This window comes from Daucus carota, chromosome 2, assembly GCF_001625215.2.
Source record: "Daucus carota subsp. sativus chromosome 2, DH1 v3.0, whole genome shotgun sequence".
Lineage (NCBI taxonomy): Eukaryota > Viridiplantae > Streptophyta > Magnoliopsida > Apiales > Apiaceae > Daucus > Daucus carota.
Window position 1 is genome coordinate 36,847,989 of NC_030382.2, and position 22,153 is coordinate 36,870,141.

The 22,153-nt window shown below is 35.6% G+C and overlaps 3 protein-coding genes across 5 annotated transcripts; 2 read left to right on the forward strand and 1 right to left on the reverse strand.

Moving 5' to 3' along the window:
• Positions 1 to 1,261: 1,261 nt before the first annotated feature.
• LOC108209822 (interactor of constitutive active ROPs 3) lies at positions 1,262 to 6,794 on the reverse strand. 3 transcript variants are annotated; one of them, XM_017380955.2, is made up of 5 exons: positions 6,592 to 6,794; positions 5,606 to 5,711; positions 4,095 to 4,395; positions 1,815 to 3,500; positions 1,262 to 1,724 (listed from the first exon to the last, which is right to left on the reverse strand). In XM_017380955.2, the coding sequence occupies exons 2-4, from the start codon at positions 5,623 to 5,625 to the stop codon at positions 1,830 to 1,832; spliced, it is 1,992 nt and encodes a 663-aa protein (XP_017236444.1). In that variant the 5' UTR covers positions 5,626 to 5,711; positions 6,592 to 6,794; the 3' UTR covers positions 1,262 to 1,724; positions 1,815 to 1,829. The 3 variants fall into 3 exon arrangements, with proteins under 3 accessions (XP_017236444.1, XP_017236445.1, XP_017236446.1); XM_017380956.2 differs by lacking the exon at positions 6,592 to 6,794 and adding an exon at positions 6,375 to 6,533; XM_017380957.2 differs by lacking the exon at positions 6,592 to 6,794 and adding an exon at positions 6,380 to 6,531.
• Positions 6,795 to 8,416: 1,622 nt separating this feature from the next.
• Positions 8,417 to 12,905, forward strand: LOC108206766 (E3 ubiquitin-protein ligase RSL1). The gene is made up of 3 exons (XM_017377167.2): positions 8,417 to 9,201; positions 10,064 to 10,830; positions 12,385 to 12,905. The coding sequence occupies exons 1-3, from the start codon at positions 8,503 to 8,505 to the stop codon at positions 12,557 to 12,559; spliced, it is 1,641 nt and encodes a 546-aa protein (XP_017232656.1). The 5' UTR covers positions 8,417 to 8,502; the 3' UTR covers positions 12,560 to 12,905.
• A 3,169-nt stretch (positions 12,906 to 16,074) lies between these two features.
• LOC108206174 (E3 ubiquitin-protein ligase RSL1) lies at positions 16,075 to 20,248 on the forward strand. Its single transcript, XM_017376389.2, has 3 exons — positions 16,075 to 16,874; positions 18,184 to 18,926; positions 19,897 to 20,248. Exons 1-3 carry the CDS (start codon positions 16,167 to 16,169, stop codon positions 20,012 to 20,014), a joined length of 1,569 nt encoding a protein of 522 aa, XP_017231878.1. The 5' UTR covers positions 16,075 to 16,166; the 3' UTR covers positions 20,015 to 20,248.
• The last annotated feature ends 1,905 nt before the right edge of the window (positions 20,249 to 22,153 follow it).

A 22,153-nucleotide genomic window follows, 5' to 3' on the forward strand; every position in this document is an offset into this window, starting at 1 on the left:
CATTCATTTACATCTTCAAATCTTCCCAAGCAAGTATTGTTATGACATGTGCCAAATATTGACACTAGTCTATCAGACATGAGTTGATTTATGAAAAGTTTTAACAATTAAAGCAAATCACAGTAGAGAAGTATTATGGTCAGTTTGAGAAAGCTGTGGAACAACTACAAATGAAATTACCACTCTTAGTAGAAGAGTACTTCGTGGAGTGTTTCATCAGCAGGCTACAAGAAGATTTGAGGCACATTGTCAGATTATTAGCCCCTGTAACTATTGAGCATGCTTTTAAGCAAGCTTGAGTTGTGAAAATCCCTTCTTTTAGTTTAACGCTAGAAACCTCAGTGTTTTCTGATGACAACGAAAAAGGAGGAGCTATAAGATTATCAAGAGCATCTAAGGTAGAGTAAACCAAAGTTTACGCTGATTTTCAAAAAGTTGGCCAGAGTTCCAAATTCTCAGAAACGTGGCCAAACTTTGGCTCCGGTTTTCAGAAATGTGGCTCCCGTTAAATGTCACTAACGGGAGCCATATTTTTGAAAAACGGGCCAAAGTTTGGCCACTTTTCTGAAATTTTGGAACGGATAGAAGGGTAAAAATAAATTCCAAATTCTCAAAAAAGTGGCCAAACTTTGGCCCGCTTTTCAAAAATGTGGCTCCGTTAGGCTTCCGTTAGTGACATTTAACGGGAGCCACACTTTTAAAAAGTGGAGCCAAAGTTTGGCCATTTTTTTGAGAATTTGAAACTCTGGCCAATTATTTTAAAACCGGTGCAAACTTTGGCCACAAATCTGAAGTTTACTCGATCGAGTACCTGGGGGAACCGGAGGACAAAGAAGTTCTACTTGGTGTATTTACCAGAAGTTCCGATGTTCAGCCATATCTTTAACTACTTTTCTCTCTCAATAATCATCTTGCGGGATTTTTTATAATACAAACTTGTTTAACTTTTCAAAAATAACCAAATGGAACTGACCAAATTATTTCAGTTTAGTCCATAAGAGTTAAGACAATTTCGGAACTCTTCACTCTTCGGTTCGGTCCGGTTCAATTTTGAACCGAGCTGACCCAATCTTCACCCCCATTAAGAGCTCATGCCTGCTAGCTGCTTCTATCGACTAATCATCAATGTATGATATACAAATATTGCCCTTGTTCATGTTAATTGAACTTTTTTATTTTTGATAGAAAGACCCATTTCTACTCTGCAAATAATTCAGCCTTGCTGTGGTCACACCTACAGCCAAGAACTAGCTCGCTGATATACTATTGCGAACAAATCTATTACAATAAACAAATTTCTGGATATAATCGTTGACATACTGACACTTCTTGGGACAGAAAGTATATTACTAACATTACAGCTTAAAAAGGACCTAACAAGTGCTCAAGGCTCTCACAACAAAAGTGTTTGTGAAGGGATCCCACATATGCAGCCTTATCCTATGTTTCCGGGTCCGAACCATGACGCAACAGACATTCCAATGACAAGACATAACTAACACCTGTAGTAAGAACTACTCTAACAACTCGAAAATATATACTGCCATGGAAATGGCAGCAAAATTCCGAAGTTCAGTATTATGGAGTCTTTAACAAAAAGAGAGTTGTTATAATCACTGATTACATACTGCATAGAGCTCTGGGACTGCTGCCGGAGAGTATGTGTACCACGAATACCTATTCTCTGAAGATAATTTTTCTGCCTTCCAAAGATTGCCTGCTCACTGCTCAGAAAAGAAATAAAGATGAAATACTATACACTTTACACACTACTGCAAAAACTGTAATAAAAAAAATTATTAGAGATAGTGCACCTGATACAGATTCTTTTATTTTTGGGGTTTCTTCCATAAAACTCCAATCTTCTTGAGCATGTTTCCATTTTTTTTCTTGAGGTAATCGTCCTCCATGTCCTCAGGATAACGTGAACTGATCTTCCCAGTTGTGGGACTGTAATTGCTGTCCAGCGATCCTGTTCTCTCGACTAATTTTCCATTGTCCCCAGTTGAAAGTATAGCCGCAGCTGCCTCAGCTGCTTTCCTCCACTGTTCGGACTGCACCTTTATCCTTCTCAATTCGGCCTCCAATTCAGAATTTGCAAACTGTGCTGCTTCCAACTGCTCAGTCATTTGGGCAGCCCTCCTATGACTCTTATCTGCCTCCCCCGTCACATAACCAAGCTTCATAAGAGTGTCGCGCTCAGCTGCCCTCGCAGCATCTAGCTCGTTAACAGCTTCATCACCAACATTACCCAGGTTGAGTTCCATTTCCTTTCTCCCCAACTTGAGCATTTCATTTTCCTCTAGGATGGTCTGCATATCCATCTCCTTTTCTTTTAAATTAGACTTTATACTTTCAGCATCCACCTTTTTACGGTGCAGCTCCTTTTCCAATTGATTCTCTTTACTGCCTGAGAGAGTCGTCTCCAGCCTAGTTTTCATATTTTCATTCTCTTCACAAATGCCTTGCAACTCTGTTTCCTTATCCATCAAGTTTGCCCGTAGTTCTTGAATGTCAGCTTTTGATTTCTTTAGTTCCGCCTCCAGCTCATCCTCCCTTTGGCTTGATGTGGACTTTATCTTCTCCACCAACTCATAAGCACTTGCAATCTGCAAAGTGTTTTGAATTTGTTCTTCATGGTACCTAACCTCTGTGGTTTCCAAGGCAGACCTTAGATGTTCAACTTCTGAAGTTACAGATTCAAGCTCTGCTTTCATAGATTTCTCTCTTTCTTCATTTTCTTTAGTTTCGTATTTAACCACCTGCTCACCAGCTGAATTTTGAGAATCATTTCCAGAAATGGTGTCTCTTTCTTTCGTAAGTTTGGTAACAATCTCTTCCAGAAAATTTACACGTGCCTTCGACTGGTCCAACTCTAGAGCTATGGCATGGTATGCTTCCTTGGCTTTAATGTTATCTGATCTGAGGGTCTCTACTGTTTGTTTTGCTGTTTCGAGTTGCAACAGAGTCTGACCAACAAGGGCCTGGGCCTGAACTTCAGAATCTTTGCAATCTTTTAGCTGGTTCTTCATGTTATCTGCGAGAAGACGGGTTTCTTCTAGGTTTTCTTTCAAGCTATGTAGTTCGGCAGATGCTAGTTCTGATTGCTTAGTCTGTCTAGCCTCTATATCAGTTACCATCTCAAGCTGAAGCTTAAGTTGCCTAATCTCATCCAGTGCAGAAGCCAATTCAGCAGAACTTCTTGAGGATATTGCTTCAGAAGAGTCAAGTTCAGATTGAAATGCCTGGTCTTTTTCGTTAGTGATCTTTTCAAATTCAATAGAACGGGGATCTTCAGATCGAGACTGGGATAATAATTGTTGGGACTCCTCTAGCTTTAGAGACAAGGCCAGGAGCTTGTCCTTTGACTCCTCTGCATCTTGCTCGGCTTGCTGCTTCCATGAGTCAGACAAGGTTAGCTGATCCTTCACTTTTTTTAAATCATCCTGAAGCTGTGAAATATGAGCTTCCAAATCTGCAACCTTGTTTGGGTGTTTTTTCTGGCGGATCCAACAAAATAAATGTCAGCTATGAAGCAATATACAGCAAACTGGTTTCTACAACAAGATAGCGACATAATTATACTTTTAGGTACGGCCAGAGGATTGATTATTATGTCCTTTTGAGAGGCTTCGCAGGTAAGAAACACATCAGGACTGCATATTTAATTTAGGTATTTAACACGATACAACAAGATCTATAGAGTGCTCTAATGAAGACTTTTATAGAAGTATTTACTAGCAGAGAAAAAAAAAATTGTAAATAGAATCAATTTTTCGAGAGTACACAGTTTTATCCAGTATTGGTTATGGGATCTATCGTTCCTAATTTTGATTATATTCAAGAGTATGAGTAAGTTCTTGTATACATTACACAGGTACTGTCTTGGTTTAGAAACTAGTAAATGTGTTTCTCTCATGTTACTCAAATGAAAAATATCATATAACTTATTTACAACCCTGTTTCAAGCTTCCAAGCAACCACAAGTGCTAAATGCATGAAAATGCATCAACGTAGATATAAGCATAAGAAAAACAAAGAAGCTTGCATTTAAAACTATTGCAGGCTCGATTGCTCTGTTATAGATGATTTACCTCAGGCACTGGACTTCTAGGTGACTTCCGCTCAATGACTTTAGGGCTTTTGTCTTTTGGTGTCTTTAATTGGTTAGAAGAAGATGCAGCGTCAGATTCTAATCCAGTTGTCTTTAGTTGACGTGAAACTCGCGGAGTTATCTTTTCAGGACCAGAGTTCTTGTGAGGCACCTTGGATGCAGATCGTGGAGAGATCTTATTGGGAACTTCTGAAGACGAATTTTGACCAGAGAGCCTACGAAATACTTCTGGAAGACTGGACTGTGGAGAATTTTGTTGATCCACCTCAGAAGAACTTTTTCTGCAACCAAACAAGTCAAGTGAGGGTCAATGACTAATCGGGCATACAAATACAACTTATCATTAACATAAATGCTGAATCTTGGCTAAGCAGAAAAATGAAGCATCTGTTCAGATTGTGCACAAGAGAAGCTGCAAATGGGGCAAAAAAATTCTCATCCGCATTATTACATATATGGTCCACTACTACTACTACCAGTCATCAATTGGTAGATCATAGTGAAGTTTCAAGAAATTATGCAGGAGAAATTACGGAGTAACTACAATTATTAGGGCAATTACACATTTTATAACAGGAGTCTCGAATTAAGATAGAAAAACATATCAGCTTATGGCATTGCAATCTTTGGAATGCTTATAGGCAGAGAGAAGGGATGTAGTCACTAAAAGGTAGGGTGAAATTGTCCATGAAAAACAAGTGAATTGTGTATTAGAATATAATATGATACTAAATATTATAATTACAATAAAGAGCAGGAGACAGAACACCAGATCCTGACATGAATCCTCAACAGAATGCAACAAGGATGGTAAAAAAAAGCATACTGCAGAAGCAAGTCCTGGTGCATATGCAATTCGAACGTTGAAATCTATTTAGTTTTTGAGAAACATTAAACATCTCAAAAATTATTGAGTGCGACACTAGGACACATCCATATTGGACACTTCCAGCCCAAGACGCATTTTGACATAATGTTGATGCAAGCCAGGTGAAATTTTATGACCACAGCCAGAAAACATAAAAAAGTTAACAAAACTGACAAGACCTTAGTTTAATGCTTTGAATGGAAACTATAACTAGAAATCTTTCCAATCAAAACTGATTTGTAGAAAAATTATGGTTACAAAATCTTTTATCTCCTACTGACAACTAAAAGTCTGAAAAGATGCACAATTTCTGGTTCCAATATCCATGTACAACCAATTGATAAAGCAGGTTATATAAAAAATTTGCAAAGACCACAAATTAGTTCACACATATGACATATCTGTGATCAAAGCAAAAATTGATGATCTCCCGGCAATAATGCGAACATTCAATTTTTGACGTGCAGAAGAGGCATTCAATGTAATTAAAAAGTAAGAATAACCCTACTCGCATACGGCATCTCAGATTGTAAAATTGAAAGAACAAACTCCATAAATTTGACCTACCATCTTTATTAAAAACCAACTCAAAGACAGAGATAAGATAAGACCACCAAACTTACCTTGCTTTAGGAGTCTGCATATCTTTATCTACCTTCCTATCAACACAATGAAATGGGTGTTTATGTGATTGTTGTAACTACTTCAATGCTACCTGACCCACAGCTCCTGAAAAGGTCAGAAATCACAAGCTAAATGAGAGAAAGATAGAGACATGGGGTATCCAATGTAAATGAAATGTACATGACTGAAATAAATGCTCCAGGATCAGGTTCTTTTAACAAAATTTAAATATATACATCATACTATCATACAATTAACACATTAGCACTTCAAGCATGCTACAGCACCTATAAATTATAATTGATTGCAATCACAGACACTAAGAGAGCTTATGAGACAACAGAAATACAATAAAGGATGATAAATGGTAAAAATACCATCTTGTCCCCAAACAAACTAGGCTACAAAAGTGCCAAAATGCAACCTTTTCATAAATCAACTCATCATCCAGAGGTAAATTAGTAATTTCAAGAAAGCCCACCATTTCTGCACCAATTAGGGCAATTCCACATTTGGGTCTTTGACATTTTGAAGAAAGGAGCAATTTTAAAGGGGACAGTCCTTTAAAAACCACTTAATTAGTGGCTCATGTTGAAAATGTACAATTATTTTCCAGTAAATTCCAAAACTAGATCAAGAATTTAAAGCTAAATGCAACCTAGATTCACATAATCTGCAAGATTATAGACCTTACAATACTATGAAAAGTAGAAATCTTGCAGATCAGAAAATGCTGAAAAGATTGATCTATCAAGCTCAACTACTGACCTTACATTTTGTATTCATTGATTCCCAGAAACAAAAAATATGGAGATGGGGAGAAAGAAGACAAGTGATGCAATATAGTATTTCACACACACACACACACACTGATGAGTGATGATATAACAAACACTAACGTTGGTTTTATATAGATGCAGAAATAGAATAAAGATATAGGAGTAAGTAAGATTTGCAGAAATAATATAATAATACATATTCTTACCAAAGAGAAGAGAATCTTAGGAAGAGACGAAAGGGCTGTTTGATAACAGAAGTCACTCTCTGAGCCTGTCTTGTCTTGATGAAGATTCTCTGTGCTAGGTTCATAAAAATCACAAAAAGCCAAGCACGCAAGTAGTAGTGTTATAGTTTTCGAGAAACTTGGGCTAGCTAGGGCTAGGGGCTATTATATATTGCTAGGGGACTCGATTGCCTTATGCCGTGATGTTTGCAACTTTTTATTCACTCCTAGCTCCTATTTTTATATCTTTTTCGTTTTATTTTTAATTTTTTATAAAATATAATTCAAAAAATATTTTTAATAAGAGTTTGCAGTTTTGAAAGTCGATAATCATAACTAAAAGTTGATTCTAACCGTAACTTTTCCGCTTTTCCACTTTTAGACTCTGTCCTGATTAATCATTTTCGCTCTTTCAACTTATCTCTTATTTATCAATTTTATTAATAAAAACAAGATTTAACTCTTTTTCGATGAGTTAAATTTTTTGTTAAATTCTCTTTTTAGAAGCCAAATTTGTAAAAAATTGTTAAATTCTCGTCCCAAGCTGTGTTTGGTTGTTATTATAAATTTTCGATTTACAGAGTTGGTTTAGAATTATTGTTATTATGTGTTAAATTTTACTTGTTTTAGTTAGTTTGCTAGAGTATCGATGTGCAATTGAGGATGTGGATTGGATGTTATAGCACATTATTTTGACGAGTTTTAGAAGTTGTGTAATTTGTTTAATTTTGTTGTGTGAACAAAAAGATTTATTTTGCAAACATGATTATGTGGTAATAAAAGATAAGTAATATAATTCGGACGATTAGCGTCCGAAGAATATGATTTATATAATATAACAAAAATGTGAATATATTGATATCAATGATCAATGATGATTATTGTTGTATTCGTTTTCTGACATTATGACTTTTATACATAAAATGTATCGAAATACATTGTTCAAATTGCATCGAGATACAATATTTGAAGGATGAAACTTCTTTTGTTCAAAAAATTTATCATTTAACAATAGACATGCTTACTAATCCTAAAAATTTAGACAACAAAATTTTAATGATTGAGAAATGAACAGAGATAAAAGGTGAATATATGATTAAACTCAGCACATGAAACCATTTTCGTTGCACTTGTCATCCACCAAAATATCTTTGAGCTAAAAAAAAGATAACACTACAATCATAAAAAAAAAAATTTAACATAATAAATATCCATTACACTAAATAATTCAATTATCTCAAATCTTAATTGAAAATTATTGATATATTAAAAATATGTATGTATCTAATCAAAGAAAAATTATTTGATTACACAATATAATTTGATGATAAAGCGGTGATAAAATTTCTAAATACAAACAAAGTAAGTAACGAAACATATTAAAATCTTAAAAAAAGTCGATAATTAAATCATCATATTAGAGAATATATGGTCTGTTCAAGACTTGACGAATCAAAAGATTCAAGATATAACTGCATTATATGATGTATGATCTATGTTAAGATCGGACAATATTCACACATCTAAATTATTCCGAAAAAATTCCAATAAACATTATACAAAATAACAAAATATATATATGAATCTATGTAATCTCGATTAGATAATAACAATAACACCGAATATAAATTAAAAAATATTTAAGATATTATTTTTTTGCCAAAGATATTTAAGATTTAGAAACCAAAATCTATCTTTTCGTTTAACTCTCCTTTCTCTCTTTCTTTTTTCTTTTTTCTTTTTTCCTTTTGTCGTAGGTGTCATATTAAAAAGCTTAAGCGGGCCCCAAAGTCGAAACGGATTTGCCGATGTACAGTTAGACTTTTGTGACTGTATACTATATACCGTGTCACTCGCAGACTTGCAGTACATAACACACTTCTGCATTATACAATGTCAGCTCTGAAACCCTCCAACCCCGACGTCGCCGGCGAAACTTCCGCCATGATCCGACCCGAACCGTTCGAGTCCGACGACGATTTCGCATTCCGTCTCCAACTCCTCGAAGCAATGACCGCTTCTATGAGCTTTCAACCTTCATCATCAACTCAATCATCATCAAACGCCGCCGTTTCAAGCTCCTCCCAAACCCTAGCTCTCCACCAGGAGATTCTCGACCTCAATCTCGCCCATCAGGAGGCGAAAAAATCGCTGGACGATTACAACCGTTGGATTGACGATCGCAAGCTTGCTGAACAGCTTCAAAACCAGTCGGAGGGCGAGTGGGATGATTTGGAGAGCTTTTCGGAAATCGGAGAGTCATCGGAGGGAGGTAGAGATGAGATTTTTAGAGTTTATTTCAAGGGATTGCTTGCAAATGATGAGAATTATGATTCAAAAGGGAAGAGTTGTGTTTCGAAAGGGAAGAATTGTGTTTTGAAACCAAAGGTTGCGGGAATTGGAGTGGCGATTTGTGATGAGAGTGATAGATTGTTGTTAGAGATTAGTAAGCCGGAGAAAGTGATGGAGGGAGAGTGGATGAATAATCGTGTTGTGGCTGCGAGAGCTTTGATTGAAGGACTGAGTGCTGCGCTTAATCTCGGTTTGAAGAATGTTGTGTTTTTCTGCGATTACTTTGCGTTACACCAGATGGTGAGTATCTAGCCTTTTGGTTATAAGTTTACGGTTTTCTATATTGTATTGTGGTAGTGTTTACTTTTATTCTCATATTCTTGTTAATGTGGTTTGTATGTGATATGTGATCTCTAATAGATACATTAAAATTGGCTTTATATAGTATGATTATGTAACGTAGAAAGATTAAGTTACCAAATAATTTTTTCTTCTTATGGTGTTCTGTTTAGATAGAATGAAGATTGCGCAGGGTATATGGTAAAAATGTTTATGATGATGTGCAGATGATGTAGTTGCTTTATTTGACAAGGACCTATATAGAGTATACCTGGCTTCATAGCTAATTATTCAGCAGTAACTCGTAGAGATTATTGAAATGCAATGAAAATCTGATTATAATTCTAAGTCCGTAATACCCTGTCTTGCTAGTCCTACGGAAGTGGTTGTCTACATGCTAGATGTTAGCACGTCAATACAATATTGGCATATCAACTGAATATTAACAAGAGATTAGGCTCCACAACCTAAAGTCTGTACACATGATCACACCGATAAATTTGTGGTTTGCACAGTAGTGTTCTGCGAAGGCCAGATGGACCTGGGGCTAGAATGCTGCCTAGGTGTTTTTGCTACTGTCAAGGTTTCTATACTATTATATCCATCTAACTATATGTTTGTCATTATTATATAGCGTTAGAATTTACATGCTAAATTTAAAGATCTTTAACCTGCTTACCCGAAATGCTGCAACCTTGTATCCCTGATTTATTTGTTTTATGCCCTATAGAACTTGAATAATTTTGTTCTTACAACTTTCATATCCTTTTATCCCATTTCACATCCAATTGTGGCGACTGTTAATTTTTATTGGAATATGCAGGTTACCGGACGATGGTCAGCGAAGCAAGATAAATTGGCAGTCCTACTTAACAAAGTTAAGAGTTTACGAAAGAGATTCACTACCTGCAGGCCATCTTTTGTGGCCCGAAATGAAGTCAAGTTTGCGTTTAAACTTGCTAGAGAGGCTATAGTTTCTCTAACGACCAAGCATGCAGAGTCAAGTGGTGCAAAACTCGAGTCTTGTTCTATCTGTTTGGAAGATGTAGAGATATGTCAGATTTTTTCGGTAGATGGTTGTATGCACCGCTATTGCTTTTCTTGCATGAAACAACATGTGGAGGTGAAGTTGCTCAATGCGATACAGCCCAAGTGCCCTCATGATGGCTGCGCCTCTGTATTGACACTTGATAGCTGTCAGAAATTCTTGACACCAAAATTGGCTAAGATTATGAGTGAACGCTTGGCAGAAGAGGCAATTCCTGTGACAGAGAAAATATATTGCCCGTATCCTAGATGCTCTGCATTGATGTCAAGAACTGACAGTTTAGAATATACTAAAACTCTATACCCTTATGTCCAAGATAGTGGAGTAAGGAAATGCATGCAATGTCATCGTCTATTCTGTGCCAATTGCAAGGTTCCTTGGCATAACAACATGAGTTGTTATGTGTTTAAGAAAAACAATTTCAATCAACATGGAGAAGATGTAAAACTGAAGACCCTTGCAGCGCAAAATCTATGGCGTCAATGTGTGAAGTGCAGTCATATGATTGAACTAGCGAAAGGCTGCTACCACATGACATGCAGGTATTGGTTTATTGCTTACACAACCTAGTACTACCTCTGGTCCCTTTTACAGTGTGTTGAACATTTATTAAGCTGCTAAACAACATAGTTATATCCAATATCAGACAACTATCTATTTCTAAAATAGAGATATAGTCAACGCATTTTTTCATGGAAAAACTTGAGCAGAACTTTGTGTACATTCAAGGACATGTAAAAATGGACTTGGGATCATAACTTGGAGTCCTTTTCTCTTTCTTAATTTTGTCAGTTTTCTGTACATGTTATAGTTGTTTATGGCTTCATTGATCACACACACTTTTCAGTTTTTGTTCCTGAAGTGCATATACAAGAAAGTTTAAGTTCTTAGCTTCAACAAAATCTTTGTTATATATGATCACCATCATTTTCTGAATCGTCTAGAAAATTATCATACCAATCAAGTATTAAATTCCTTTTACAAGTGATGTATACTTGGTGAGAGTTTCCGATAGTCTTGCTCATAAATTTGACATCAGTTGATTCAATCAGCTGATTTAATTTTAGGGTTAAACATTAACTTTTAAGAAACTATGTAATAGGGAAATATTTTAATAATCTGACCGGGAGTGAGAAATTGCCATATTTGTACTAGTGAGATGGCTTTGCATGTGAGTAAGTTTTTTAAGTAGGTATTTCTAAATAATGGAAGGACCTAGTGCGGATATTTGAAGTGATACTAAATTAAAAGAAAAAATCTAAAAACTGAATGCCACAGCTAAATATTTATTGAAGGGACGGGTGTCCTTGCTATGCTATGAGTATGCCACTTTATCATGCTTTTGGGTTTTTTTTTAATGAATATATGATTTTACATTTAAATAACTAAATGTGTAGTAACTTGCACCGCTACTTAGTTCTTTTTTTATTTAATTTACTTCCATAATATGTATGTTGTGTTTGGTTGGGATGAATGAAATTGGAGCCAACGGAATAATTTTGAACTAAATTATGGATAAGGATAACTGTTCAATATTTCATTTCATACTCCATTCTATCCATTTATAACAATCTAAACTAGAGCTCAAACCCCCAATTTGAGGATAAATGCCCCCATTTTCTTCTCAGATTTTGTCATGAAAAGAATTTGCAGTTGCTCTTTTCTTTTCTTCTGTTTTTTTTCAGATCTTCCCTCTTACCTCCACTGTTTTCCTTTGATTTTATTCATTCCATTTCATTTTCCCAAACCAAACATAACACTGCTCATTTAGAACTATAACTGAGTCAGCAATTGGATGCTGTAATGATAGAAACAAGCATTGAAGTGTCAAAAATTTGGCTGGCCTTCTGTTTTTTTTTTTTGGAAAACTTTGGTTAATATGTTTGCTGGATTAATCTGTTTGGCATTTGAATGTTTGTATAAAACACTAATAATGAAGTTATATTATGTTAATTCTTATATTGTTGACATTCCAATTTTTTCTTCTCATTGATTTACTATAGGAGTAGACTACAAATTAAAACATGTATTGTCTCTCCCTATACCATCTTGTAGATCCCATAATGATGTGCTATTAATTTTATTCTTATGAACAGATGTGGGTATGAGTTCTGTTACACTTGTGGATCTGAGTGGAAAAATAAGAGAGCTACTTGTACCTGTCCACTATGGGATGATGATAATATTATGGATGATGACTTTGACGATGACTATGATGCTTTTGAGGAGGTTGACTTCTTTGATTCAGATGATGAAGATGATTACTTTTGAGTTCTTGTGTAAAATATGACCATCACTTGCATTTTGTAAATCTCATTAGATGGTGGATAACCTCTATTCTAGTGTATTAATGGCCTCCTGAGATCCCTTGGGTAATTGCTGGCGCCAGAGGTACACCATGATGGAATTATGGGCCCAGTTGTAGTTTTAATGTTCGGATTATTTCAACATTTTTGTTTATAAAACTGTTAAATTCCAATTCTTGTTCTTCCTAATTTAGAAATGACATCTCAACTGCAGTCATGTATTGTAGAACTGTTTTATTGAGATGAAACTGTCTATGCTTTAGGTGCCTATGGTGGATACACCTATGCTTTAGGTGCCTGTGGTTTTGTTACATTCTCGCAGTTTTAGTCCTGCACTAGCAGTTTGGAGCAACATGTTACTAGTATTAACCAACATTTTTTTTTGTTCATTCTGCTGCCAAGGATTGTTAAATGATTATGTATAAACACTGTAGTTAATAGCACCAAAGGTGTGAAAGAAACCAAAATTACAGTTTCCTTTTTTAAGGTAAAAAAAGGGAAAAAATTACACAAGTTGTAAATATGTTTCCTCCGTTTTAAGAGAAATAAGCTATGAAGGTTGAAAAAAGCTCAATGATCTTATTAAAAGCCCATGTTTGGCAACCGCTTATTTTAAAAAGTAATTTTTTATGTTTTTTAAAAAAATACATTTTTTTACACATTTTTAGATATAAATATTGAGTTGAAAGATGAAAACTAGAAAAGCTGTTGAAGCTAATAAGAAAAATATTGAGGGGCTGTTTGGGAGCCAGAAGCCATTTCTGCTTCTGGCTTCTGCTTTTCTTGATCCGTTTGTGTAAAGAAGTAGAAGCACTTTTAAGAAGCTGAGAATGCTAACTTCTCTCTCACAGCTTCTGCTTCTTTCCCAAACATTTTATTAACTTATTTACTTCTCACTTCTACTCCACTTCTTTACTTTAAGCATGGAATCACTTTTTTTAAGCTTGGCCAAACGGGCCCTGAGTCGAGGAAAAAATATTGAAAAGTAAGGATGATGAGAATGAACTGTCTGACTACTTGAGTGATGAGATGCGATCACTCTCATCTTCAAGTGAGGATGAAACCTTCAACAAGGTTTACATAAGACTCCCTCTTTCTAAAAAAAAAAAGAAGAAATGTATTCTATAATTCTAATAGACATACAGATTGTGATATAAAATTCAATTCTGGGTTACGATTTGGTTCAATGGAAAGATTCAGAAAAGCAGTTAGGAGTTAGGGATTATGGTTTTGCTGATTTATTTATTATGAATATTTTAGCAATTTAAAATTTTATAATGAAAATTTATAGGTTTATGTCATTGCTTGACATGCTTCAAGAGATACATTTTAAGATAATGAATAGGCCTAGAGGAAACAGAGAAAGGATGATGGCTAGTGAATATCAAATTTGTTCAAGAATCAAGACAAAATTGGACATTGCCATCACAAAGTCAGGAGCTTGGAGAGCTACCTGGGATGGCTTGAGGACATTTGTGGTATGATCGTTTATGCTTTTATTTTGTCGATGTGCAATTATAATGTTACTATCATGTAGTAATATATTTATTGCTTCATTGCAAGTGAAAAATGGTAGCAGGACTTTAATTGTAGATTTGGTTGACAGGAAATGTGACTGTAGAGTCTTTGACTTGACTAGCATTCCTTGTGCCCATGCAATGACAACAATTCATGATAGAAAAGAACAATCATGGAATCATGTCTCCAAATATTATAGGAAGGAGATGTATCTTTAAGCATATAAGCACTCTCTTGCAGCTTTAAAGGGTGAGGAATTTTGAGAAAGTCATTCTTATGATGAGATGCTCCCACCACTTATGCTCATAAAGTTGGGAGGTAGACCGAAAAAACAAAGGAGAAAAGAAGCATGAGGAAGGTGGAAATAGGAGTGAAAGTAATCAGCCTAATATTCAAAGGTATTCTAGTGGAAAGAAAATGCATTGCAGCATTTGTAGACAGCCTGAACATAGGTGCACAAAGTGCCCGAACAAGCCTTCAAAAAATAATGCAAAAAGTAATGTAACTAATGATACATCAGAAGAAGCAAATAATGTTGATCCTGAAACCCATCCTGCGGAAGAAAGTAGAGCAGATCAGGGAGTCTCAAACGCACCCTCAAAAAGACCAAAATTGCAAGAGTGAAGAAAGGAAATGGCTATAGTCATTAAGGAACCAACAAATATCCAATCTTAAGTTTAATGAAGGGGATGGTGGTTCTTTATACTGGTAAAAGCGAAAAGAAATTAAAAACTCAACCCAGACAGAAATTTAGATGATCATATTTGCATCTCTAGAGTTCACAAGCTACACAATCAACAAATACACCAACCTCAACACAAAATAAAAGAAATGAACAACCCTTGATTCTTAAGAAGACAATATTTAAAAATCCTAATTTTATATATTTTGGCATTTTGCTATTTCAAACATGTATCTGGTCTTTGGGTGTTTGTCCTGGTGGAACCGGTTAGTATTTATTTTGGTAATACAGAATCTCTTTCTGAAACATGTATTTTGCTATATACCTATGCTGTTGAACAGTTTTATTTCGATGATGATATGATTTTGTTATTACTGTTTGTGTAAATTATGTCGCTTCATACTACACTTGCATTAGAAATAAAAATAGTCCATCAGCTTCTGTTTTTTTTGGTTAGCTTTGCTTTTGTCTCGATGAGCTTTCCCTGTGATCAAAATTTTTCATGATTCAATGCTGACATGACTTACTTATTCAGCAGAACTAATCATAGCTTACACGTTGGTTTTTCCAACAATGCGGGACAACAGTGGATAAATCTACCACTGAGTTATCCAATCGTACTCATCTTGTTGAGTGTTTTAATTGAGACGAGAAGAATTTTAGTGACCTGCTTAATTCATTAGTACATAATAAATGATCTATCAAATAGTTAACCCAAACATAAACATATCATATTTTCCGATGATAACTAAATAATACTCCCTCTGTCCCCCTCAATTGTTTACATTGGAGGGGGACACGGAGACCAAGACAATGTATGAAAAATGAGTAAAGTTAGGTGAAAAGTGAGTAAAGTGGTGGGACCCATCAATATTTAATAATAGATTTGACATAGTGGAGGAAAGTAGTGGGTGTAATAATAGTTTTTATTATTAAATATGAGATAGTGAGAGAAGATAGTGGGTGTAATGATGAAAAACTTACTATTTATGATAATGTAAAGAAATGAGAGGGACATGCCAAAATAGTAACGGTAAAGAAATGAGAGGAACGGAGGGAGTAATTTATTTTGTACAACACTATTTATGCTACCTTGTAATTCTATATTACTCATCGGGACAGAGACAGTATAGTTAAAAATTTCGAAGTTCGGGAACCATATGCCTCAAAATCTAAGTGAGATCGATGGTGGATACACGTCAAAAGTCCAACGGGCCCAAAACGAAAGTGAAGCGTCTGAAGGAAGTTTATTTATTTAACAACAAATAAACTCTATCCATCGCTATATACGTGTCTATAATCGCACTGCACGTACACGGTACACATCTCTCCCCTTGTTTTTTCTACTCAACAAACTCAAACACTCAAGAAGATGGAAGCAGACGATGATTTACAAATGCTACTATCAGAGCAACGCCGTGAGCTCGCGACGGCGATGTCTTCGGAGACCGATAACGACCTCGCCTTCAAACTACAAATGGAAGAAGCACTGAACGCTTCTCTCGCTTCCCAACCGTCATCATCCGACGCTAAACGACAGCGTTTAGAGTCTTCTGACATTCTTGATGACGGCGAGTTTGGCTCCGGTGTTGCGCATCTTCTGGCCGAAGAGATTGATAAGTTCGTGCGCGAGAGAAGTGATCGCGAGTACGTCGACGGGGAGATGAGGCGCGTGAGGGAAGAACTCGGCCAGATGATCCACGACCGCGCGTTCGCGCGTGATGTGCTCGCGGTTCCCGAGGCGGAGTGGAAGAACAGTGGGGATTACTATCATAAGCCCTATGAAGGTGTTTCGGTGAGCGAGAAGATAAGTAGTGAGGATTTTAGGCTGTATTGTAAGGGTTTAGTGAGTGAAGAGACGGTTGGAAGTGAAAAGAAGGTGTTGGCTGGGATTGGAGTTGCGATTTGTGATTCGAGTGGCGAGATTGTTATCTTTAAGATGCGGAAGCCTTTGGTATTGGAGGAGATGAGTGTCGAGATTGCGGAGGTGAAGGCATTGATTGAAGGACTCAATGCTGCAGTTACGTTAGGGTTGAAGAGGATTACTGTGTTCTGTGATGATCCTATGACATACCAATATGTGAGTCTGTTTGATTGTTTTGCGTTTTTACTTAGATAATACCTTATATTGACAATGTAGGTTGTTAATTGATCGGGTGCTTTTAAGAATTTCTTATAATGCTTTAAACTGACAATTCGGTGTTATTTGATTGATATTACTTTATATTGACAATGTAGGTTCTTATTACATTGATGTGCTCTTATTTACAGCGTAGGGTCTTATTTGACTGATGTGTTTGTTATTATTGATATACTTTAGAATTTTGATCGTATTGCATATATTATAGGAGTTCTTTACATTGGGATGAAGCTTTGATGTGTAACCATAATGTGAATTATACTTATTGTTGATATTGTAGGCTATTGATTGAATGTGCAGTTTAATGATTGTTATATATCAGATATTTATACATGTAAGGGTAAAAAAAAGTTGATCCAGTCTCATTTTCTGGAATCTTGAATCTATTACTCTGTACTTTGCAGCCCATAGGCATAGAATTAGAATTTATTATACTAATTACCCCCTCATTTGAAGCTTGAATGTAGATTACCTTATATATATTAATGCTATATTTGTAAGAACTTGCTTTTCTGTATCAAGAATGTGATTTGACCACTTATCGAGGAAAATGTCTGGTTATCTCAATATGAGATCTTCTATTTACTCTTGCTACTTAAAAGTAAAACACGAATTAATTGGCCACTTGTTGATTGAAATGTCTGGTCATAATGATTGTGTAATCCTTATATATTTAGATGGTGTACCCAGAATTCAGAACAATCTGGAACAAGAAAGGTACCATTTGTTTCACTTTTTATGGTACCATTTCTGTTATGAAGGTGTGAAAGACTAAACCTCTAAGATTCATAGTCATGCGAATATTTTCCTAATCAAGTGGAATTGTAAATTTTATTGTTTCCTTGCCTTTGTTTCATAAGCTAGTAGGCTGCTTATACTAACTTTTTTGCAACATCTGTCTCCCAAAGACTGACAGAGTGACAGTACAAAAGTTGGGTTCCTTAGTTTGCATTTAGAATATACTTCAAACTATTGTCTCGCCTCTCCTCATTTTTGAACATGCATCGTTTATAAAAGTGCATAGCATTGCAACCTAATAGTTCTTTATTTCTGCATTGACTATATTTTAAAATCATCCAACCCAAAAAGCTGGTTGTAAACGCTTGCATATTTCTTCCTACTACATTTAAGTTCTCCTTCACCTTCATAACTATTTTCAAGGCCATGCAGCTGCAATATTACCAGCTTGTGGATCGTTGTGTGCTTAAATGCCTAAGCCAAGCTCCTAATGTTGTTGTTCTTTATGCAGGTCACTGGCAAATGGGTATCAAAGTTGGGAAATATGGCAACCTTGGCTGATGAGTTGGCTCTACTCCAGAAAAAATTTACTCGTTGCTTTCCACATCTTATTGAAAAGAAAAATGTCCAGTTTGCTGTTGGACTTGCTAGAGATGCTATAACTGCGCAGATCACTTGGCCAGGAAAAAGTAGCATTAAGACAATTGAGACATGCAAAATTTGTTTGGAAGATAGAGCCGTTGGTCAAATGTTAGTAGTTGATGGTTGTAAGCACCGATATTGCTCTTCTTGTTTGAAACAGCATGCACAAGCAAAGTTGTCTGAAGGTATGCTTCCTAGCTGTCCACATGAAGGTTGCAAGACTGAGTTGAAGTTTGAGTATTGCAGAAAGTTCTTGCCTGGTGAAGTGCTTGATATCATGAGTCAGAGGATAAAGGAAGCTACTGTTCCTGTAACAGATAAGGTTTATTGCCCATATCCTAGGTGTTCAATTTTAATGTCCAAAACAGAGGTCTGTGCAATAAACAATGCTGGAGGTAGCAGATGCATGAATTGTCATGGCCTTTTCTGTATCAATTGCAAGGTTCCTTGGCACAGCAACTTGTCATGCTCTCACTATAAAAGTCTGCATCCTCATCCATCCTCAGAAGAGGTAAAACTCAAGACTCTTGCAACAAGAAAGCAATGGCGTCAATGTGAAAAGTGCAACAATATGATTGAGCTTAAAGAAGGCTGCTACCACATTTCTTGCAGGTAAATTTACTTCAATCTCATTCCTCGCTGTTCTGTATATGTTTTGTACATGAATTGAGTATTAATCCATAGAGCATGTTGGTTGTAGCTGTCAATTACTATTAGTGGTCACTACAGCCTCTGAATATTATTAGTTCCTCCATTTGCTCTATCCAATGACCTGCATTTGGATTCCTCCCTCCGTCCCTTTTTAGTTGTCACATTTGGTTTTGTGCCGGTCAAATTGACCAAAGTTTGACTTAAATTTATTAATATTTTATTTAATTGATAAAATAGAAAAATATGTTACCGGAAATAACTTTTAATCTACTTTAAGATGCAATTTTCAGTTTTTTAAAATAATGAAAGAGTGAATTATAATCTTTGGTAAAAAATTAGTCAATTTGACCAATAAAAATAGAAATGTGACAACTAAAAAGGGACGGAGAAAGTATATTTTATTTTATCAACCCATATAATGTATGGAATTAAACATCAATTTTCTTAATGTGAATATACCTAAAATTAGTGTGCATTACTTGTGGGCTGTGGTACATCAGTATATTAGGTTCTTTCGTTAAAATGAACTTAGAAGCTATTGAACAATGACGTGTCAATGCTCCTTATCATTATTAGACATTTAGGAGTACAAACTCTTAAGCAGTTGTGGAACCCATAGTGTTGCATTGGGTGGTGGCAAAGCCAACTTGTAAACTGAACTAGACTAAAACTGTATAAACAAAATTTAGACCACACTGCAAGTATCAGTTTATTACAAAGGCATTTTTGTGCAGACTGTGTTGATTTATTTATTTCCTTACAATTATCTAGATGTAAGTATCCAAAAAAACAAATGCGCTTGATTTAGGCACTAAACTTTACTTGTAATTATAGTTATGTAGTAGAGTTGGCGAATATGCAACAATCTTGTGTCCAAGTAATTACTGATTTAGGAAACTAGAATACTAGATGATTTGGATCCTTTTTGCAGATGCGGTCACCAATTTTGCTATAGCTGTGGAGCGGAGTGGAAGAACAAGAAAGCAACTTGTAATTGTGCGCTCTGGGATGAGCGTAATATCGTGCATCCAGCGAGGAACAGAAGATAAAGCAAGAATCAGATTTTAGGAATGTGGTTTTAATTAGATGTTGAAAACATCCACGTCACTTCTGAAGTTTTTCTTTTACGCAGTAGTACTAGTAGTAGCTGTCACTGGTCTAGGCACACCATTTTCAGTGATTTTGCGGTTTTGTGGTAGTTTGCCGACTTGCACGAACTAGAACAGTCTAGAGTTGGTGCTTGGTACAAGTTTAGTATTTGCATATCAAATTTCTTGTTCTCATCGGTGCATGGTACAATTTTTTTATTATTGCATTTCAATTTTCTAATTGTTCTCAACTTAAACATAACTACACCATACCGGTTTGGACAAACTGTGTAGGTAAATGTAGTTTTGTATGTAGGGCCAACTCTTTCCACGCAACACATGGGAACGTGGGTGCCAACTACGATTCAGTAACATTTGTCAAAATTTGTTGTATGTCATATTGAAGAAATCTTGACAAATGTTGAACGTGAGTAAAACCTTTTTAGCTGTTTAGGTCCCACATATTTTTGGACCACGAAGCCTTTTCGTATTATACAATTTCTATATTCCCCATTTCTCTTTGTAAAGTGAACTTTTTAAGAGGTTTTCCGTTTCACGATTGATCTTAGCTGTTGTGCCAAAAGCTTAACTCATATTTTTACATTATTTATGTCAGTTTTATTGAAGAAATCGGTAAAAATCAAAAAGACCCCAAATCGGTCTTAAAAAAATATATGAAAAGGACCGCAACTTTCAGTTACGTTGTCAACTTCACTGAGCGCTGCAATAAAAAAGTATAGCAGCCGTTAAATCATTCACCCCCGCCGACCCATCAGCTGCTTAGCCCATCACCACTCAACTCTCCCTCACTAGGGTACATGTCACGGCAGTTCTCAGTGGTATGCCTATAGGCATGTATTTTACAAAAAGGCATGCCCAAATGGCATGCCATTTTCCATTAAATATAGCAAAAAACTGCTGCATCATTACAGATTGATACTAAAGTGCACTTACAAATATAACAAAAGTTAATAAATATTAAGAACAGAACTTAGTACAGTACTAACTTATATTAGTAGTTTATCTAATATTTAACTATGAAGTTGGACTATATTTAAAATTTTCAATATTTATAAGATATAATATTTATAAAAATTTTATTATTTATATAAAAAATTAGTAAAAAAGCATGCCAAATGGACAAAAGTCATGCCTAGGGCATGCCCAGTCTGGCATGCCCAATCTGGCATGCCCGTGCCGCCGTGACATGAACCCTATCCCTCACCTCCACTCTATCTACAAGACTACAACGTGTCTCCATCTCCACCGTCTGTATCATTTCTCTCTCTGTAAAAACTAAAACCATCAAAATCCCCTGTTATACCCACCTCTTTGCATACACTACGATATAATGAAAACGAGTAAAGTGCACTTTGTGTCCTCCTATTTTACTCAAGACATCACTTATAATATTGTAATTCAAAATCGAGCACTTGCAATATCAATTTTTGTATGTCATTACATTGCATTCCGTCAATTTGGATTAATTCCGTTAATAATTTAGAATTTAGAGAGTAAAGTGCATTTTGTGTGCTCGCACTTTACTTATGGGAGTATATTCGATTGAGATTTTAATGGATTGTTTTTAGTCCATGGATTGTATGTGATTTTGATTTTGTGCGGATTTTTGATAAAATGTCGCGGAGTTGATAGGATTTAAGCACAATGCTTCAAAATCTCATTAGTTTTGGTGGGATTTCAAAAAACTTAAAATACACTGAAGAAGCCACAAAATCCATCATTTTATGAAATCCAAAAAAATCCATCAACATTTGAATACCTGTAGTTTTTAATGGATTTTAAACAATCTCAATTGAATACCATCGAATTTTAAAGTATAATTTAAAATCCCAATTGAATACCACCAGATTTTGTAGCATAATTTGAAATCCTAATTGAATACCTCGAGATTTTAATGGATTTCAAACAATCTCAATCGAATACCCTCGGATTTCATGAATGAAAAAAAATGCTTTAAAATTCGAATCCAATACACTCCTCTTAAAGTGCATTTTGTGTACTCGTACTTTACCGTAAATTTTCAACTAGTGTATTGCAAATGATATTTTTGAGTAAAGTGCGATATACACAAAGTGCACT

Bases quoted from the DNA above. Each gene is read 5' to 3' on its own strand.
- LOC108206766 (XM_017377167.2), top strand. From the start codon at position 8,503: ATGTCAGCTCTGAAACCCTCCAACCCCGACGTCGCCGGCGAAACTTCC. The intron at 9,202-10,063 runs GTGAGTATCTAG...TGGAATATGCAG, and splicing joins ACTTTGCGTTACACCAGATG to GTTACCGGACGATGGTCAGC. The intron at 10,831-12,384 runs GTATTGGTTTAT...TCTTATGAACAG, and splicing joins TGCTACCACATGACATGCAG to ATGTGGGTATGAGTTCTGTT.
- LOC108206174 (XM_017376389.2), top strand. From the start codon at position 16,167: ATGGAAGCAGACGATGATTTACAAATGCTACTATCAGAGCAACGCCGT. The intron at 16,875-18,183 runs GTGAGTCTGTTT...TTCTTTATGCAG, and splicing joins ATCCTATGACATACCAATAT to GTCACTGGCAAATGGGTATC. The intron at 18,927-19,896 runs GTAAATTTACTT...TCCTTTTTGCAG, and splicing joins TGCTACCACATTTCTTGCAG to ATGCGGTCACCAATTTTGCT.
- LOC108209822 (XM_017380955.2), bottom strand. From the start codon at position 5,625: ATGCAGACTCCTAAAGCAAG. The intron at 4,396-5,605 runs GTAAGTTTGGTG...GTTTGGTTGCAG, and splicing joins ATGCAGACTCCTAAAGCAAG to AAAAAGTTCTTCTGAGGTGG. The intron at 3,501-4,094 runs GTAAATCATCTA...TGGATCCGCCAG, and splicing joins CTAGAAGTCCAGTGCCTGAG to AAAAAACACCCAAACAAGGT.